At 49.8% G+C, this 15520-nt stretch overlaps 1 protein-coding gene across 1 annotated transcript in view; it reads left to right on the top strand.

Annotated features, from left to right (window-relative positions):
• MYLK3 (myosin light chain kinase 3) overlaps positions 1-15520 on the top strand; it is a 42159-nt gene that overhangs the window by 11505 nt on the left and 15134 nt on the right. Inside the window, exons 4-9 of the mRNA XM_038008524.2 lie at positions 4306-4766; positions 6324-6429; positions 7098-7191; positions 7557-7666; positions 9307-9448; positions 15340-15410. Of these exons, the coding sequence (XP_037864452.2) occupies positions 4306-4766; positions 6324-6429; positions 7098-7191; positions 7557-7666; positions 9307-9448; positions 15340-15410 (984 nt within the window). The remainder of the gene's footprint in view (positions 1-4305; positions 4767-6323; positions 6430-7097; positions 7192-7556; positions 7667-9306; positions 9449-15339; positions 15411-15520) is intronic.

The raw sequence follows: 15520 nt of genomic DNA, 5'->3' as shown, positions 1-15520 counted from the left end.
TGGAGGCGGAGTCGTGGCAGCTGGCTTGGCCCTAGAATGCAGCCTGAGGACCTGCTCTGGCAGACGTCTGTAGCAGAGTGAAGAACCTGCAGACTCCCATGCCCTCCCCAGCATGTCCTGGTCCCCAGGGCGGCCCTGCTGAAGGGTGCTGTGCCCCCGGGCTTTTCTCGGAGGGACCTGGTGTTTCCTAGCATATTCTGTGCCTGCCAAGGGTGGCCCTGACCTGTCATGGAGAACCCAGGCCTGGCTCAGGGAGTGGATCTGGTGTCTGTGTTTGCTGTGGTGACAGGCAGAGAAGCCCAGATCATTTGTCAGACTTGGTTCTAGGAGGAAATGGGAGCCTCCTAGGGGGCCTCACAGGCTGGAGGAAGGGGTTCCTGGCAGGCATCCCGGGATTGGAACCAGGACACTAAATGTGGAATCTGGGGCTGGGGGTGAACTGTCTATGAAGTTGTTATGGGCCTCAAAAGATTCTGAGGGAGAAGAAAAGTTCTCTATCTCAGGTTCAACCCTTGGCTGAATTCAGGCCCAGCAGACCTGCAGCAGCCTCAGGAAGTGAGGAGATCACTATCTGCCCTTCCTCACCTCAGACCTGGGTGCATTTTGAGGAAAATAGGTTGGAAGTATCAGCTCTGATGGGTCATGATTGCCTGTGCAGAGGATCCTGCCAGGCGCTGTGGCTCATGCCTTGATCCCAGCACTGTGAGAGGCCGAGGCAGGAGGATCGCTTGAGCCCAGGAGCTTGAGGCCAGCCTGGGCAACAAAGCAAGACCCCATCTCTACAAAAATTAACTGGGCTGCCATGGGCATGATGGTGGGCACCTGTAGTCCATGCATGCTACTGGGGAGGTTGAGGTGGGAGGATCACTTGAGCCCAGGAGGTTGAGGCTGTAGCTAGTTATGATCACACCATTGCGCTGCGGCCTGGGAGACAAAGTGAGACCCTATTTCAAACAAACAACAACAATGAACAAACTCAGAGGATCCTGAGGCCATGCCTACTGAGGCACTGAGGTGGAACTGGTTAGCCCTGCCCTCATGGGTCTGCCACCCGGCAGGTGGACAGCTTTGGGTGCTCAAAGTGGCAGGAGCTGCTTGGAAGTGCCTTTAGGGGCTTCACTCAATGGCCCTGGAAGTGAAGACCCAAAGGGAAGTCATGATTGCTGGCCTTCTCAGCTGACTGTTGACTAGTAGCAGTTTCCTGTGTCCCTTGGTCTGGCAGGAGGCCTGAGTTAGATTTGGAGTGGCTTGGCGTGGATGCCACACTTTCCCGCCTACCTATCTTTACTGAACCATGCCCAGTCCCAAGGCACAGTGTTGGAAGCATTTCTACCTCTCATCCAATGAGTCACACGCACCTAGGGACAGGTGTATCAGAGAGGTCCAGCCACTGAGACATGGGGACGGGGCCTTCAGCTGCTGGAGAAAGCCTTCACTGTTTTCTTTTTAAAAATTGGGATAAAAACTGGCCAGGCACAGTGGCTCACACTTGTAATCCCAGAACGTTGGGAGGCCGAGGTGGACAGATCACCTGAGGTCAAGAGTTCAAGACCAGCCTGGCCAACATGGTGAAACCCTGTCTCTACTAAAAATACAAAAATTAGCTGGGCATGGTGGCAGGTGCCTGTAATCCCAGCTACTCAGGAGGCTAAGGCAGGAAAATCGCTTGAACCTGGGAGGCAGAGGTTGCAGTGAGCCGAGATCGTGCCATTGTACTCCAGCCTGGGGGACAAGAGTGAGAATTTGTCACAAATAAATAAATAAATAAATAGGGATAAAAACCACATAATGTAAAATTTAACATCTTAGTGCCCCCCTCCTTTTTTTTGAGACAGGGTGTCACTCTGTCACCGAGGCTGGAGTGCAGTGGTGCTATCTCAGCTCACTTCAGCCTCCACTTCTCAGGCTCAAGAGATCCTCCCGCCTCAACCTTCAATGTAGCTGGGATTACAGGTATGTCCCACCATGGCTGGTTAATTTTTTTTTTTTTTTTTGTAGAGATGGATTCCACTATGTTGTTTAGGCTGGTCTCGAACTCCTGGCCTCAAGTGAGCTTCCTGCCTCAGCCTCCCAAACTGCTGGGATTACAAGTGTGAGCCACAGTGCCCAGCCCCATCTTAACCTTTTAAAAGTGTACACAGTAGTGTTAAGTATATTCACGTTGTTGTGAGACAGATCTCCAGGACGTTTTCATCTAGCAAAACTGAGATTCATCATCCACTAAATAACATCTCCTGCTCCTAGCCCTCGACAGCCACCATTGTACTTTCTGTCTCTGTAAATCTGAGACACAGATTTTTGAGGGTCCTCATATCAGTGGAATCATACAGGATTTGTCTTTTTTTTTTTTGAGACAGAGTCTCACTCTGTCACCCAGGCTGGAGTGCAGTGGCGTGATCTCAGCTCACTGCAAACTCCACCTCCCGGGTTCAAGCGATTCGCGATTCTCCTGCCTCAGCCTCCCAAATAGCTGGGACTACAGGCATGTGCCACAGCACCCGGCTAATTTTTGTATTTTTAGTAGAGATGGGCTTTCTTCATGTTGGCCAGTCTGGTATCAAACTCCTGACCTCAGGTGATCCATCCTCCTTGGCCTCCCAAAGCGCTGGGATTACAGATGTGAGTCACCACACCTGGCCACAGGATTTGTCTTTTTGTGCCTGGCTCATTTCACTGAGCACAGTGTCCTCAGGGTCCATCAGCGCTGTAGCACGTGTCAGAACGTCCCTCTTTTCTAAGACTGAATAGTATTCTGTGCTATATAACGCATAGACACCACCTGTGCATTATCTGTCACTGGGCATTTGGATTGCTTCCACCTTTTGACTGTTGTGGATAATGCTGCTACAGTTATGAGGGTACAGATGTCTCTTGGAGACCCTGCTTTGGATTCTCTTGGATATATACCCAGAAGTGGAGTTGCTGAAACATACGGTAATCCTACTTTTAATTTCTGAAGAGCCTCCAGTTTTCCACAGCAGTTGCACCATTTTAGGCCTTTTGAACCCCTGCATTTGTGCCTTCCTCTCTTGGTTGACTCTTGGTACATCTGTAAGGTGTCACTGTCCCTGATGACAAAAGAGGGAACTGAGGCCAGACTTATCCAAAGCTGTCCAGCAACCTGCTGGCAGAGCTAAGCCCAGAATCAAGGCCACCTGCCTCCCTGCTGAGACTCAGTCCCCGCCAGACACTGTCACCCTCACCCCCCAACACACATAGACCCCATGCTGTGGGACTGTGGCCCAGCAAAAAGAAGCCCCACCGAGAGGCAGCCAGAGTTGGGGAGACTCAGAGAGGGAGGATCTGGATTCCCGGGTGACGTGACTGGCAGGATCAGCGTCTTTCCTTCTGGAGGTCAGGGTTCAGAGGGCCTTTCCCACCTCCAGCTGGGCTCGCAAACCCTAGTATTGCAAGGTCTGGGTAGTGAAAATGAGTGAAGTGAGCTGGGGCATCGCCAGGGTGCGCAGGGCCTGTGCTGATGTGGAAGGCTGTTCTTCAACCACGTGGGCACGTGGGCCCAGCACAGCTAGCTCTTCTGTTTGTTCAAGATGAACAGAAAGTCTAGTCTTTTATGAGAATTGCCTGATTTTACTTTATTTTATTTTATTTTATTTTATTTTTTAGACAGGTTCTCTCACTCTGTTGCCCAGGCTGGAGTGCAGTGGTATGATCATAGCTCACTGTAGCCTCCATCTCCTGGGTTTAAGCAATCCTCCTGCCTCAGCCTGAGTATCTGGGACCACCACTCCTGGCTAAGGTTTTTAAAATTATTTTTTGTAAAGATGGAGTCTTGCTATGTTGCCCAGGCTGGTCTCAAACTCCTGGCCTCAAGGGATCCTCCCATGTTGGCCTCCCAAGGTACTGGGATTACAGGTGTGAGCCACTGTGCCCAACTGAAATTGACTGATTTTAAACAAATACTTCTGAACTGGGGCTTCCAGTGTGACGTTTGACTTGGTTTCTCCTTCTCTTCATTTAAGTGAAAGGGGAACAGGGCCCGGGGAAGGTAGAGGGACCTGGGCCTACCTCCTACAGGCCTCAGTTCTCCTGGGGCAGAAACAGGTTCTTGGGGGTGTATGGTCCTCACCCCTGTCCACCGTCAAGCTTCCCAGGACCTTCATCCAGTGGGATCCTGAGAGCTGATGGCACCAACTGCCACTGAAGCCAGCTCCTGCCCTGGTGTCCTGTCTAGCAGGGCCTCAGGGCCATTGTCAATGATGGCAGCAGTGGGCATTGGAACCCACATCTGTTCTGACTCCGGAGTCCTTGCCTCTAACCTCAGCACCGTGTTTCTCTCTGCCCCAGGATCTCCATCCACATGCAAGAGATGGATACTCCTGGGGAGATGCTGGTGACACGCAGGGGCAGCCTTGGACCCAGCCCCGCCACAGAGGCTCCAGCAGCTGCCCAGCCAGGCGAGCAGGGCCCACCTGGGACTGGGCGCTGCCTCCAAGCCCCTGGGACGGAGCCCAGAGAACAAACCCCTGAAGGAGCCAGAGAGCTCTCCCCACTGCAGGAGAGCAGCAGCCCCAGGGCAGTGAAGTCAGAGGAGGATCAAAGGGCTGAGGTCGAGCCTAGCACGAGACCAAGCTTGGCCAGGAGGGACGACGATGACCACGCAGTTGGGGCCCTGGGCCTGCAGCAGGGCAAAGGCCCAGGAGCAGGAAACCCTGAGCCTGAGCAGGACTGTGCAGCCAGGGCTCCAGGGAGAGCCGAAGCAGTAAGGAGGATGCCCCCAGGCGTCGAGGCTGGCAGCGTGGTTCTGGGTAAGTGGGGCTGTTGGCTGGTTAGACATGAGCCCTGAGGGGAGGGAGTTTGGAGCCCCTACTCCTGGGGAGTCTTCCTGAAACTTCCAGGGGTAGATCATACGAGTCTGGGAGCGTCCAAGAGTCGGGAACATCTCCAGGTACGTCCTGGGGCTGGAGACCAAGGCACAGAGATTCGGGGCCTGAACTTGGGCTGGCTGCAGGGGTAAGGGAGAGGGGACATGTGCGGCCCACCTGGGTACATTTCCTTTTTTTGGAGACAGGGTCTTGCTCTGTTGCCCAGGCTAGAGTCCAGTGGCACGATCATAGTTCCCTGCAGGCTTGACCTGGGTTCAAGTGATCCTCCAGCCTCGGCCTCCCAGAGCTTCGGGATTGCAGGCATGAGCCGCTGTGGCTGGCCACTGGGGAGGTTTCTTACCGCCACCTGCCTGCCTGCGCTTGCCTCCGTGAGTCTCATTTTGGATTGAGAGAGAGAAGGCTTCTGTTAAAAAGCGAAGACATGAATTGGAGTATGTGACCACTGTCAGCCGTTCCCACCCATCCAGGCTAGTGACCCAGGGTGTGTTCTTGTGACCTAAAAGCCCTCAACCCCTCCAGCCCTAGGGTCACACCCTCTTGCTCTGAGAATTGTCCACGGACCGCTCTCAGCGTTCCTGGTAGTCGGAGAGCAGGCAGAGTGCTCCCATGGCGAGCCCTGAACAAACAAACGCCAGCCGAGCCGACTTCCTTCCAGCCCTTGGTGCACAACCGGTTCACACCACTGCACTTGCTGTGTGTTCTAGATTCTGTTTTATTCATTTAGTCTATTTCCTGTAAGATTTCTAGGTATTCATTTCACCTCTGAAGGACAAGATTAAAATAAAACAACCCTAAACCATTAAAAAACAAACAAGCAAACAAACCTTTCCAAGTGCTGGCTGTCCTCTGTTTCCCTTGCAGACAGATCCCCTGTCGACCCCCTCCCCAGTCCTGTGCCCCGGGGCCTGCCCCCTGGCTCCATCACGGGCTGTCATGCTGAGCTTCTGGTTGGGCTCAGCTGGCAGGAGATGGAGGGTGAGAGGAGAGAGGGTGGATGTTTATTTCTCCAGCTGCCTCCCTCTCATAATACCCCCGTGAGTTTCCACAGCCCTGACTTCACAGGCCCTTTAAAAATAGTGGCGTCACTGACTGTCCCATCACCTTGTCCACGTGGGCCTTCTGTTTCCTGCGAGCCACACAGACCCACTAGGATCGCCTTCTAGACATCATGAACAGACTGGATAGAACTTCTCAGCCTTGCCAAGGGCACTGTCCTAGGTGCTGGGAGACCCGGGTTTGAGTGTCGTCTGTCACGGGCTCCCTGTGTGACCTCGGTGGTCACCTCACCTCTCTGACACTCAGCTCCCTTCTCTGCCGAATGGATGGCTCTACCGAGATGGTTTGGAGAAAAGGTTTCAAATACCAGGGTTGGCCGTAGGGCCTGGTGGACCAAGGGAAGCTAAGTGGGTCTGGCATAGGTGACCGAGAGGTGTGGGCTGCACAGAGGAAGTTCACGGGTTCCTATTGCCTCCTGAGCAGATGACAGTCCGGCCCCGCCAGCTCCGTTTGAACACCGGGTAGTGAGCGTCAAGGAGACCTCCATCTCAGCAGATTACGAGGTGTGCCAGCACGAAGTCTTGGGAGGGTAGGTGGGCATCTGCCTTGGTGGGGGGGCTCAGAGCAGGAGTCACGGGGTGGGGTCGGGACTACCTGGAGAACTGGGGTGGGTGCCGCAGGATGACTCTCTCGAGCTAATGGAGCCCAGGCTGGGGTGGGACATCCCGTACGGTGTGGGGTGCATGATGGCCCACAGAGTGGGGGAAAGAGAATAGCCTGAGAGGACAGGAGAGCCCACGTGGCGTCGGGGAGGGGAGGCTCGGGAGGGCAGGCACCCTATGGGTATGGGAGGCACGGCCTGGAGGTGGCCAGAGAGCCAACACGGGGTGGGGTGAGGAGAAGCTTCTTTAGGGTGGATAGCCCAGGTGGTGTGGGGTGAGGGGATGTTCCCTGGGGTGCAGGATGGCCTGGGTGTTGTGGGGTGAGGGGATGTTCCCTGGGGTGCAGGATGGCCTGGGTGGTGTGGGGTGAGGGGATGTTCCCTGGGGTGCAGGATGGCCTGGGTGGTGTGGGGTGAAGAGTTGCTTTGCAGGTTTCAGGATAGTCAGCAGGGTTTTGGGGTGATGACAGGCTGCACTCTGGGATGTAGGATGGTCCACATGACCTGTGTGTGGAGGAGGTGGACCCAGAAGTCCGGGGATGGGTGTGGGATGAGCCTCTGGGCTCTCAGCCTGCCGTGTGGCTGTGTCTCTGCAGGGGCCGGTTTGGCCAGGTCCACAGGTGCACAGAGAAGTCCACAGGCCTCCCACTGGCTGCCAAGATCATCAAAGTGAAGAGCACCAAGGACCGGGTGAGGCATCTGCCTGGGCCAGGTCCCTATGGCTAGCCTCAGGATTCCTTTCCTTCCCTCAGGGCCCCCAGCCTCCTATGCTGCGCTGGAAACGCTACTTATTCCTGCTCTTTTCCAGGATTCCCACCCTCCAGTCAGCTCTCCTGTCCTTGTTGGGCCTTCGGTTTCCTGTCTGTGAGATGAGTGGGTCACACTCAGGCCCTTTGTGTTGTAGAATCTGGTTTGGGTGTTGAGTCAGGGAGACCTGGTGTGAGAATAGGAAACTGAAGAAGGATGAGGAGTTCTGTGTCTGTCTTGGGAGGTCAGCTGGCTCCTCTTCCTGACTCATTCGCTTGGAAATCCCTCTGTCCTCTGGTTCCCCTAAGGAGGATGTGAAGAACGAGATCAACATCATGAACCAGCTCAGCCACGTGAACCTGATCCAGCTCTATGATGCCTTCGAGAGCAAGCACAGCTGCACCCTCGTCATGGAGTAGTGAGTATCAGAGGGGGGGCGGCCGCCTCGGCTCAAGCCAGGGCTCAGCGCTAGGGCTTAGAGCCTTAATTCAAGGCAAAGCCCTCTCTGTCCTTTCCCCTTCCTGGCATGTCCAGGGTCGTGTCATCCTGTCTTCTCTGGCTTGGCTATTTGACCTCCAATATGGAATGTGGAGGACAAAGCAACTTCCTCACAAACCAGTGGCCAGTGAGCCTGATTTGACCTGCAGGTGTACGTATGTTGATTGGCCTATACTATTTTTAGTAATTTTTTGAAAATTAAATTGAAACTTTTTTTTAGAGACAAGGTCTTACTCTGTTGCCCAGGCTGGAGTGCAGTGGTGTGATCACAGCTCACTGCAGCCTTGAACTTCCAGACTCCAGTGATCCTCCCACCTCAGCCTTCCATGAAGCTGTGACCACAGGCATGTGCCACCATGCCCAGCTAATTTTAAAAATTTTTGCAGAGATGAGGTCTTGCTATGTTGCCCAGGCTGGTCTTGAACTCCTGAACTCAAGCAATCCTCCTGCCTCAGCTTCCCAAAATGCTGGCATTACAAGTGTGAGCCACCACACTCTGCCTATTTTTAGTAATGTGGTATTCATTGTTAACCATTGGAAATTAGGATCTTCACATTAAAACCTAGATATCTGGCTTTTCTCGAAAATGTAAAAGATGTTGTAAATGCCGGGCCTGCCTTTCCAAGTGGAAATGATGTGTGGGAGCTCCCAGGGACTGCCGTTTGTAGACAGGGTGACCAGGCTTCCTCTGCCACAATCCCCAGCACTCCCAACCGCCCCAGTGCTGGGGCCAAGGACTCAGAGGCCATTCATATTTGCATTTGTGTTGCTGTTTTCCTTCCGGGCGGAGCTGAAGAGAGTAAAGCGTTTGTCATGTCATGTCCTTATCGAAAGTGGAAAAACAAAAAATAAGTGAAAGACTGTGTGTCTTCAGAACATGTTTGCTTCACGGATTGCCTCATTGGTCCATTTAGGCTTATGCCACAAAGGTCCGAGTTGGCCTCCATAAGCGAATGAGTTCGCGGCCCTGGTCAGGACCATCTAGAGTGTGCCTGGATCATCAACACTGATGGCCATCCCCTCTTCCCTTTGACCTGTCACTTCCTTTTTACCACCCCTAATCTTTGCTGGGAGTGGACTGGAGCAAAGGTCCCAGTAAAACCCCAGTGGCAGGCCTGGTATGGTGACTCACGCCTGTACTTCCAGCACTTTGGGAGGCTGAGGTGGGCAGATCACCTGAGATCAGGAGTTCAAGACAAGCCTGACCAACACGGTGAAACCCTGTTTCTATTAAAAAATACAAAAATTAGCTGAGTGTGGTGGTGAGCACCTATAATCCCAACTTCTCAGAAGGCTGAGGCAGGAGAATCACTTGAACCCAGGAGACGGAGGTTGCAGTGAGCAGAGATTGCGCCACTGCACTCCAGCCTGGGCGACAGGGTGAGACTGTCTAAAAACAAAACACGCAAAAAACCCAATGGCAATGGCAGCAGCCCTGTGACCCATGAGGTGTGACAGTGGGCCTACCCAGGCTGGCCTCTTTTGGCCCCGTGATGACAGTGGACAAGCCCTGAAGAGCCTTGCTCAGGCTGGTACCTGCCTCTCCCTTTGCTCTGGCAGCGTGGACGGGGGTGAGCTCTTCGACCGGATCACAGATGAGAAGTACCACCTGACCGAACTGGATGTGGTCCTGTTCACCAGGCAGATCTGTGAGGGCGTGCATTACCTGCACCAGCACTACATCCTGCACCTGGACCTCAAGGTGGGTTCTGCCCTGGGCATGCGGTAGGGGCCCCTGATGCCCTAGCCCTTGGCGTGCTCTCACCATTGAGAGCTCTGTCCACAGACAGCCCCAGCTTCCATTCCTGGCTCTTTGTCATTTTGTAGTTCTGGAGTCTGGACAGGCCACTCTTGCTGCCTCTTGGGGCTGTAGTTCTTCCATCTGCATAATTGTACCTCTTTAAGTATTATTTGAAGATTAAGTGAAACAATGAGCTTTTCTTCTTTAAAAATACCTTTAAGATTAGTTTTTTTAAAAGATCAAAAGGGAACATAGGCTTTTGGTAACAAATATAGACAGCAGAATAGTGTGTAAAATACACAGTGAAAGTTCCTCCCACCAGGCCTCCCTGCTGAGGGGACTTCTCTGTGAGCAAGCTGGCATGACTCACACACACACAAAAGGAGATCCTACAATGCATTCCTCTCTCTCTCTCTTTCTCTCTTTCTTTCTGACTTTCTTTCTCTCTCTCTCTCTCCTCTCTCTTCTCTCCTCTCTCCTCTCTTTTTTTTTGGAGACAGGGCCTCTCTCTGTTGCCCAGGCTGGAGTGCAGTGGTGCCATCATAGCTCACTGCAGCCTCGACCTCCCAGGCTTAAGTGATCCTCAGTCTCCCAAGTAGCTAGGACTACCGGTGCATGCCACCAAACTTGGCTAATTTTTCTATTTTTTATAGAGAGAAGGATTCACCATGTTGCCCAGGTTGGTCTTAAACTCCTGGACTCAGGCAATCCTGCCTTAGCCTCCCAAAGTGCTGGGATTACAGGCGTGAGCCACCACATCTGGCCCACATCTTGTTTTTAATGTTGCTTTTGTTAGTCATGCAGTATAGACATCTTTCCTCATTCTCTGTAAGAGCTGTGTGATACTCTATGGAGTGAATACACTTTTGAATTCCACCATTTTGTCTCCTAGGAGTGTCCTGGGAGTGTCAGGTACATAACACCCTGGGCATGGTGCCTGGCTGATAGCAATCACTTGAGACATGGTGGGAGTTTCTGTGATTTTCCACTCCTCTGGGCCAAAAGGAGGGTGTTTCTTTACAACTCATTTCAGGAAGGGGGCGAATGTTGGTGGCTCCCCACAGAAGAAGGCCGGTGGGTTGGCTGCATCTGTGAGGGTTCACATTGCCCCTTCTGACCGTCTTTCCTTGTGGACATCAGACTGTAAGGTGGGGTGCTTGGAAAGTTGGTAGGGGTGAGGGGATTGGCCTCAGGCCCCTTTTGCTCATTAGAGCTCATCCCAAGCCTCCTGCACCAGCTGCTCTGGGGTGGGCAGCCAGGAAAAGCTCAGGAACCTGCCCTGTGATTCTGGGGCAAGGACCAGCCTTTGGGGCACCGCCTGTGGCTGCAGCAGAGAGGAGATCGCTGCTGAGGCTGTTTCTCTCAGCTAACACTATAGTTTGTAGTAGGAGACTGAATGTTTTCTCCTTAAAATCAGGAATAAGACAAGGATATCTGTTCTTGCCACTTGTATTAAAGGGGCTGTGAGGGTTTAGCCCCTTCTGATTGTGAGACGTGGGGTAAGTTCTTTAAACTCATCAATTGTGAAATAGAGAAACATAATACCTACCTCTTGGGGTGTTGTGTGGATTAAATATAGAGAAAGAGCTCTGGAACTGCACTGTCCAAGACAATAGCCACAAGCCACATGGGGCCACTAAACACTTGAAATGTAGCTAGTATGACTAACCAAACTTTACATCTTATTAATTTAAATTAATAAACTGACCCTTGATGCAGTTATTGGAAAACTATTAGTATGTTTGGAACAATTTGGATATATGAATTTACTTTTCAACTCTAAATTTCTTGAAATCTAAATACAGATAAAATATTTCTGGGCTGGGTGCGGTGGCTCACGCCTGTAATCCCAGCACTTTGGGAGGCCGAGGTGGGGGGATCACGAGGTCAGGAGATCGAGACCATCCTGGCTAACATGGTGAAACCCTGTCTCTACTAAAAATACAAAAACAAAATTAGCCGGGCATGGTGGCGGGAGCCTGTAGTCCCAGCTACTCAGGAGGCTGAGGTGGGAGAATGGTGTGAACCCAGGAGGCGGAGCTGGCAGTGAGCTGAGCTCGTGTCACTGCACTCCAGCCTGGGAAACAGAGTGAGACTTGTCTCAAAAAAAAAAAAAAAAAAAAAAAAAATTTCTGATGAAAACTTAAGGTCTGAATTGAGATACACTGTAGATGTAAAATACACACTGGATTTCAAATGGATTTCAAAGACAATATGAAAAAGAATGGACACAATCACATCAGTATTTTTATACTGATAGTCTATTGACATGATACTATTTTGGTATGTCCAGTTAAATAAAATATATTATTAGTCTGTAATCCCAGCACTTTAGGGGGCCAAGACAGGAGGATTTCTTGAAGCCAGGAATTTGAAACTAGCCTGGGCAGCATAGTGAGACCCTGTCTTTAAAAAACAAAATTATTTTTAATTAGCCATGTCTGTAGTCCTAGTTACTTGGGAGGCTGAGGCAGGAGGATTGCTTAAGCCCAGAAGGTGGAGGCTATAGTGAGGTATGATTGTGCCACTGCACTCCAGCCTGGGCGATAGAGCAGGACCCTGTTTCAAAGGGGGAAAAAAGACACTAGAAAAAGAACAGCAAGTTCTTTGAGTCTGATTGACTCAAAGCAATCAGAATGAGGGAAATAAAAATTGGAGCATAAAAAACAGAAAAAAATAGAGAAAATCATTAAAACCAAAGTTAGTTCTTTAGAAAGATCAATAAATTGGCAAATATTTAGCTATACTAACCAAGAGAAAGAGAAGATGCAAGTGACTAAAATCAGGAATAAAAGAGGAGACATTACTACTGGTCTTACAGAAATAAAAAAGGATTATAAAGAAATATGATAAAAAATTGTATGCCAATAAGTCAGAGCACCTAGAAGAAATGGACAAATTTCTAGGAAGACACCAACTAGTGAAACTGGCTCAAGAAGAAATAGAAAATCTGAATAGACCTATAGCAATTAGAGATTGAATTAGTAACCAAAAACTATCCACAAAGCAAAGCCCAGGCCCATATGGCTTCACTGGTGAATTATACCAAATGTTTGTTTGTTTGTTTGTTTGTTTATTTGGAGGCCAAAGCAGGTGGATCACCTGAGGTCTGGAGTTTGAGACCAGCCTGACCAACATGGAGAAGCCCCGTCTCCACTAAAAATACAAAATTATCTGGGTGTCGTGGCACATGCCTGTAATCCCAGCTACTTGGGAGGCTGAGGCAGGAGAATCACTTGAACCCGGGAGGCAGAGGTTGCAGTGAGCAGAGATCAAGGCACTCACTGCATTCCAGCCTGGGTGACAAGAGTGAAACCCCATCTCAAAAAAAAAAAAAAAAAAAAAAGCATTAGCTAGGATATGGGAAAATTGGAACCCTCATACATTGCTGGTGGGTTGTAAAATGTGCATTCACTTTTTAAAAAGTTTGGCAGTTCCTAAAAATGCTAAACATAGAATTACCATATAACCCAGCAATTTTACTCCTAGGTATACCCCTAAGAGAATTAAAAGATAAGTTGACACAAAAACCTGTACACAAATGTTTTTAGCAGCATTATTTATAATAGCCAGAAGTGTAAGCAACCCAAATGTTCATTAATTTTGTTAGTTAATGGATAAACAAAATATGGTCTAATCCATACAATGGAATATTATTTAGCCATGAAAAGGAATGAAGTGCTGATACCTGCTACACAACATGGATAAACCTTGAAAACATTCTGGTAAGTGAAATAAATCAGACACAAAAGGCCATATATTTTATGATTCTGTTCATATGAAATGTCCAGAATAGGCAAATCCGCAGAGAAAGAGGACATTAATGATTGCCATGGCATGGGAAGTGAGGGGAGAATGGACAGGGACTGACGATGGGTATGGGTTTGTTTCTTTTTTTTGAGGTGATGAAAATGTTCCAAAGTTACATAGTGATATCATTGCACAACTCTGTGAATATACTAAAAATCAATGAATTGCACACTTTAAAATGGTGAGTTCTGGATGGGCGAGGTGGTTCACACCTGTAATCCCAGTACTTTGGAAGGCCGAGGCAGTCTGATCACCTGAGGTCAGGAGTTTGAGACCAGCCTGGCCAACATGGTGAAACCTGTCTCAACTAAAAATACAAACAAATTAGCTGGGCGTGGTGGCCCACGCCTGTAATCCTAGCTACTCAGGAGGCTGAGGCAGGAGAATAACTTGAACCCGGGAGGCAGAGATTGCAGTGAGCCGAGATTGTGTCACTGCACTCCAGCCTGGGCGACAAGGGTGAAACGCTATCCCCACCCCCACCCCAAAAAAGGTGAGTTTTATGGAAAAAATCAGCATTATTTGTATTACTTAAAATGTTATAAAATTTAAGTTCACCTGTTTCTTTTGACCCTTTTAAATGTGCATACTAGAAAACTTTAAATTACTATATATGTGGCTTGTGTTATATTTTTATCGGATAGTGTTATTCTAGATCTTATATAGAAGACATAGAGATTTTTAAACACCACTCTCTCACACCTTTCTGAAGGAATTGTACAACCTCATTGTAACATAAATAACAATGAAAGCTTCTGTTGGGAGAAACAGTAGCTGACATTTGCTTTGGAAGCTGTAAAGTGTTTCATGCATGTTATGTCATTTTATCCTCACACCCTCCTGAGGGGCAGACAGGAAGAGGTTATTACTCCCGTTTTACATATGGAGACGTTGAGTCTTCAGGAATGGAGAGGGACTCATCTAGGGCTACAGAACCAGGTAATGAGCCCCTAGGCCTCAGGCACTAGACCCTAGGTCTGCAAAGTCCTGTCTGTCATAAGCCCTACATCTTCATTCAGCTTCTCTCCCCAAACCCCCAACACACTTACCCCCAAATTTGTCATGCATGAGCAGGGAGCATCCTTCCAGACTCTCTCAGGGCCTCAGAGCTGATCCAAATGCCATAAGAGGGGAGGCGTGCCAAGGCTGCCACCCTATGCCATGGGGCACAGCTGTCACTGCAGAGTGGCAGGTGGACATTCAGCAGCTCTGCTCTCCTTAACCAACCAGTGATGCTTTGGTGTTACCCCAGAGATTCTGATGTAATTGGTCAGGGTTGAGGCCTGGGCACTGGGATTTTTTCTTTTTCTTTTTCTTTTTTTAATTCTCTTAGCATTCCAGTATAACATTGGGATTCTAAAAGCTCCCCTGATGATTCCAACATACAGCCAGGGTTGGGAACCCACCCCCAAACCAGTAGTTCCATACAAGCAGTTCATGGGCCAATTATACCTCACAGAGGTATTCTGTTGGGCTCTGAGATGTGAGTTTAGATTTCATTTAGTTGTTAACATTTAAAAGCATGGAATTTTCACATAAAAACCTGAATTCCTAGCTGGGCATGGTGGCTTATACCTGTATGCTCAGAACTTTGGGAGGCTGAGGCTGGAGGATCTCTTGAGCTCAGGAATTCGAGACAAACCTGGGTAACATGGTGAGACCCCATCTCTGTTTTTTTAATTAAAAACAAAACTGACCAAAACAACAACAACAACAACAAAAATCCCTGAATTCTTGGCTTCTCTTGAGGACTGAGAAACTCTGGCGTTGTGCCTACACTCCTACATGGTGACCAGTGTCTGGGACTGGGTAGTGCTGTCCCTTTACACAGGCTGGGAGCCTCCAGTTCCCCACAGTCCACTCCAATCCTTATTGTCTCACCAGTCCCTTCATGTATTTCCTTTATCTATCCAGCCCTTGCAGGGCTGCCCTGAGCCATTTATGTCCCTTGAAGGCTGGAAAACAGAGGCCTATAGACAAGTGTGGCAGCTGCAGACCTCCTCAGCTATTGCTTGGGCTAAGCAGACTTCTTTCTTTCCCAGCCGGAGAACATATTGTGCGTCAATCAGACAGGACGTCAAATTAAGATCATTGACTTCGGGCTGGCCAGAAGGTAAGGGGCTTTTACTTAGATACCTTAACAAAATTCCTTGGGACTCTTTGTGGCTCTCTGGGTATGGTTACTCCTGACCCAGCTAATGCTTGAGTTTTGGAACTGATGCA

This window comes from Chlorocebus sabaeus, chromosome 5, assembly GCF_047675955.1.
Source record: "Chlorocebus sabaeus isolate Y175 chromosome 5, mChlSab1.0.hap1, whole genome shotgun sequence".
In the NCBI taxonomy this organism is placed as follows: Eukaryota; Metazoa; Chordata; class Mammalia; order Primates; family Cercopithecidae; genus Chlorocebus; species Chlorocebus sabaeus.
This window is presented reverse-complemented; position numbering and strand designations above follow the sequence as displayed.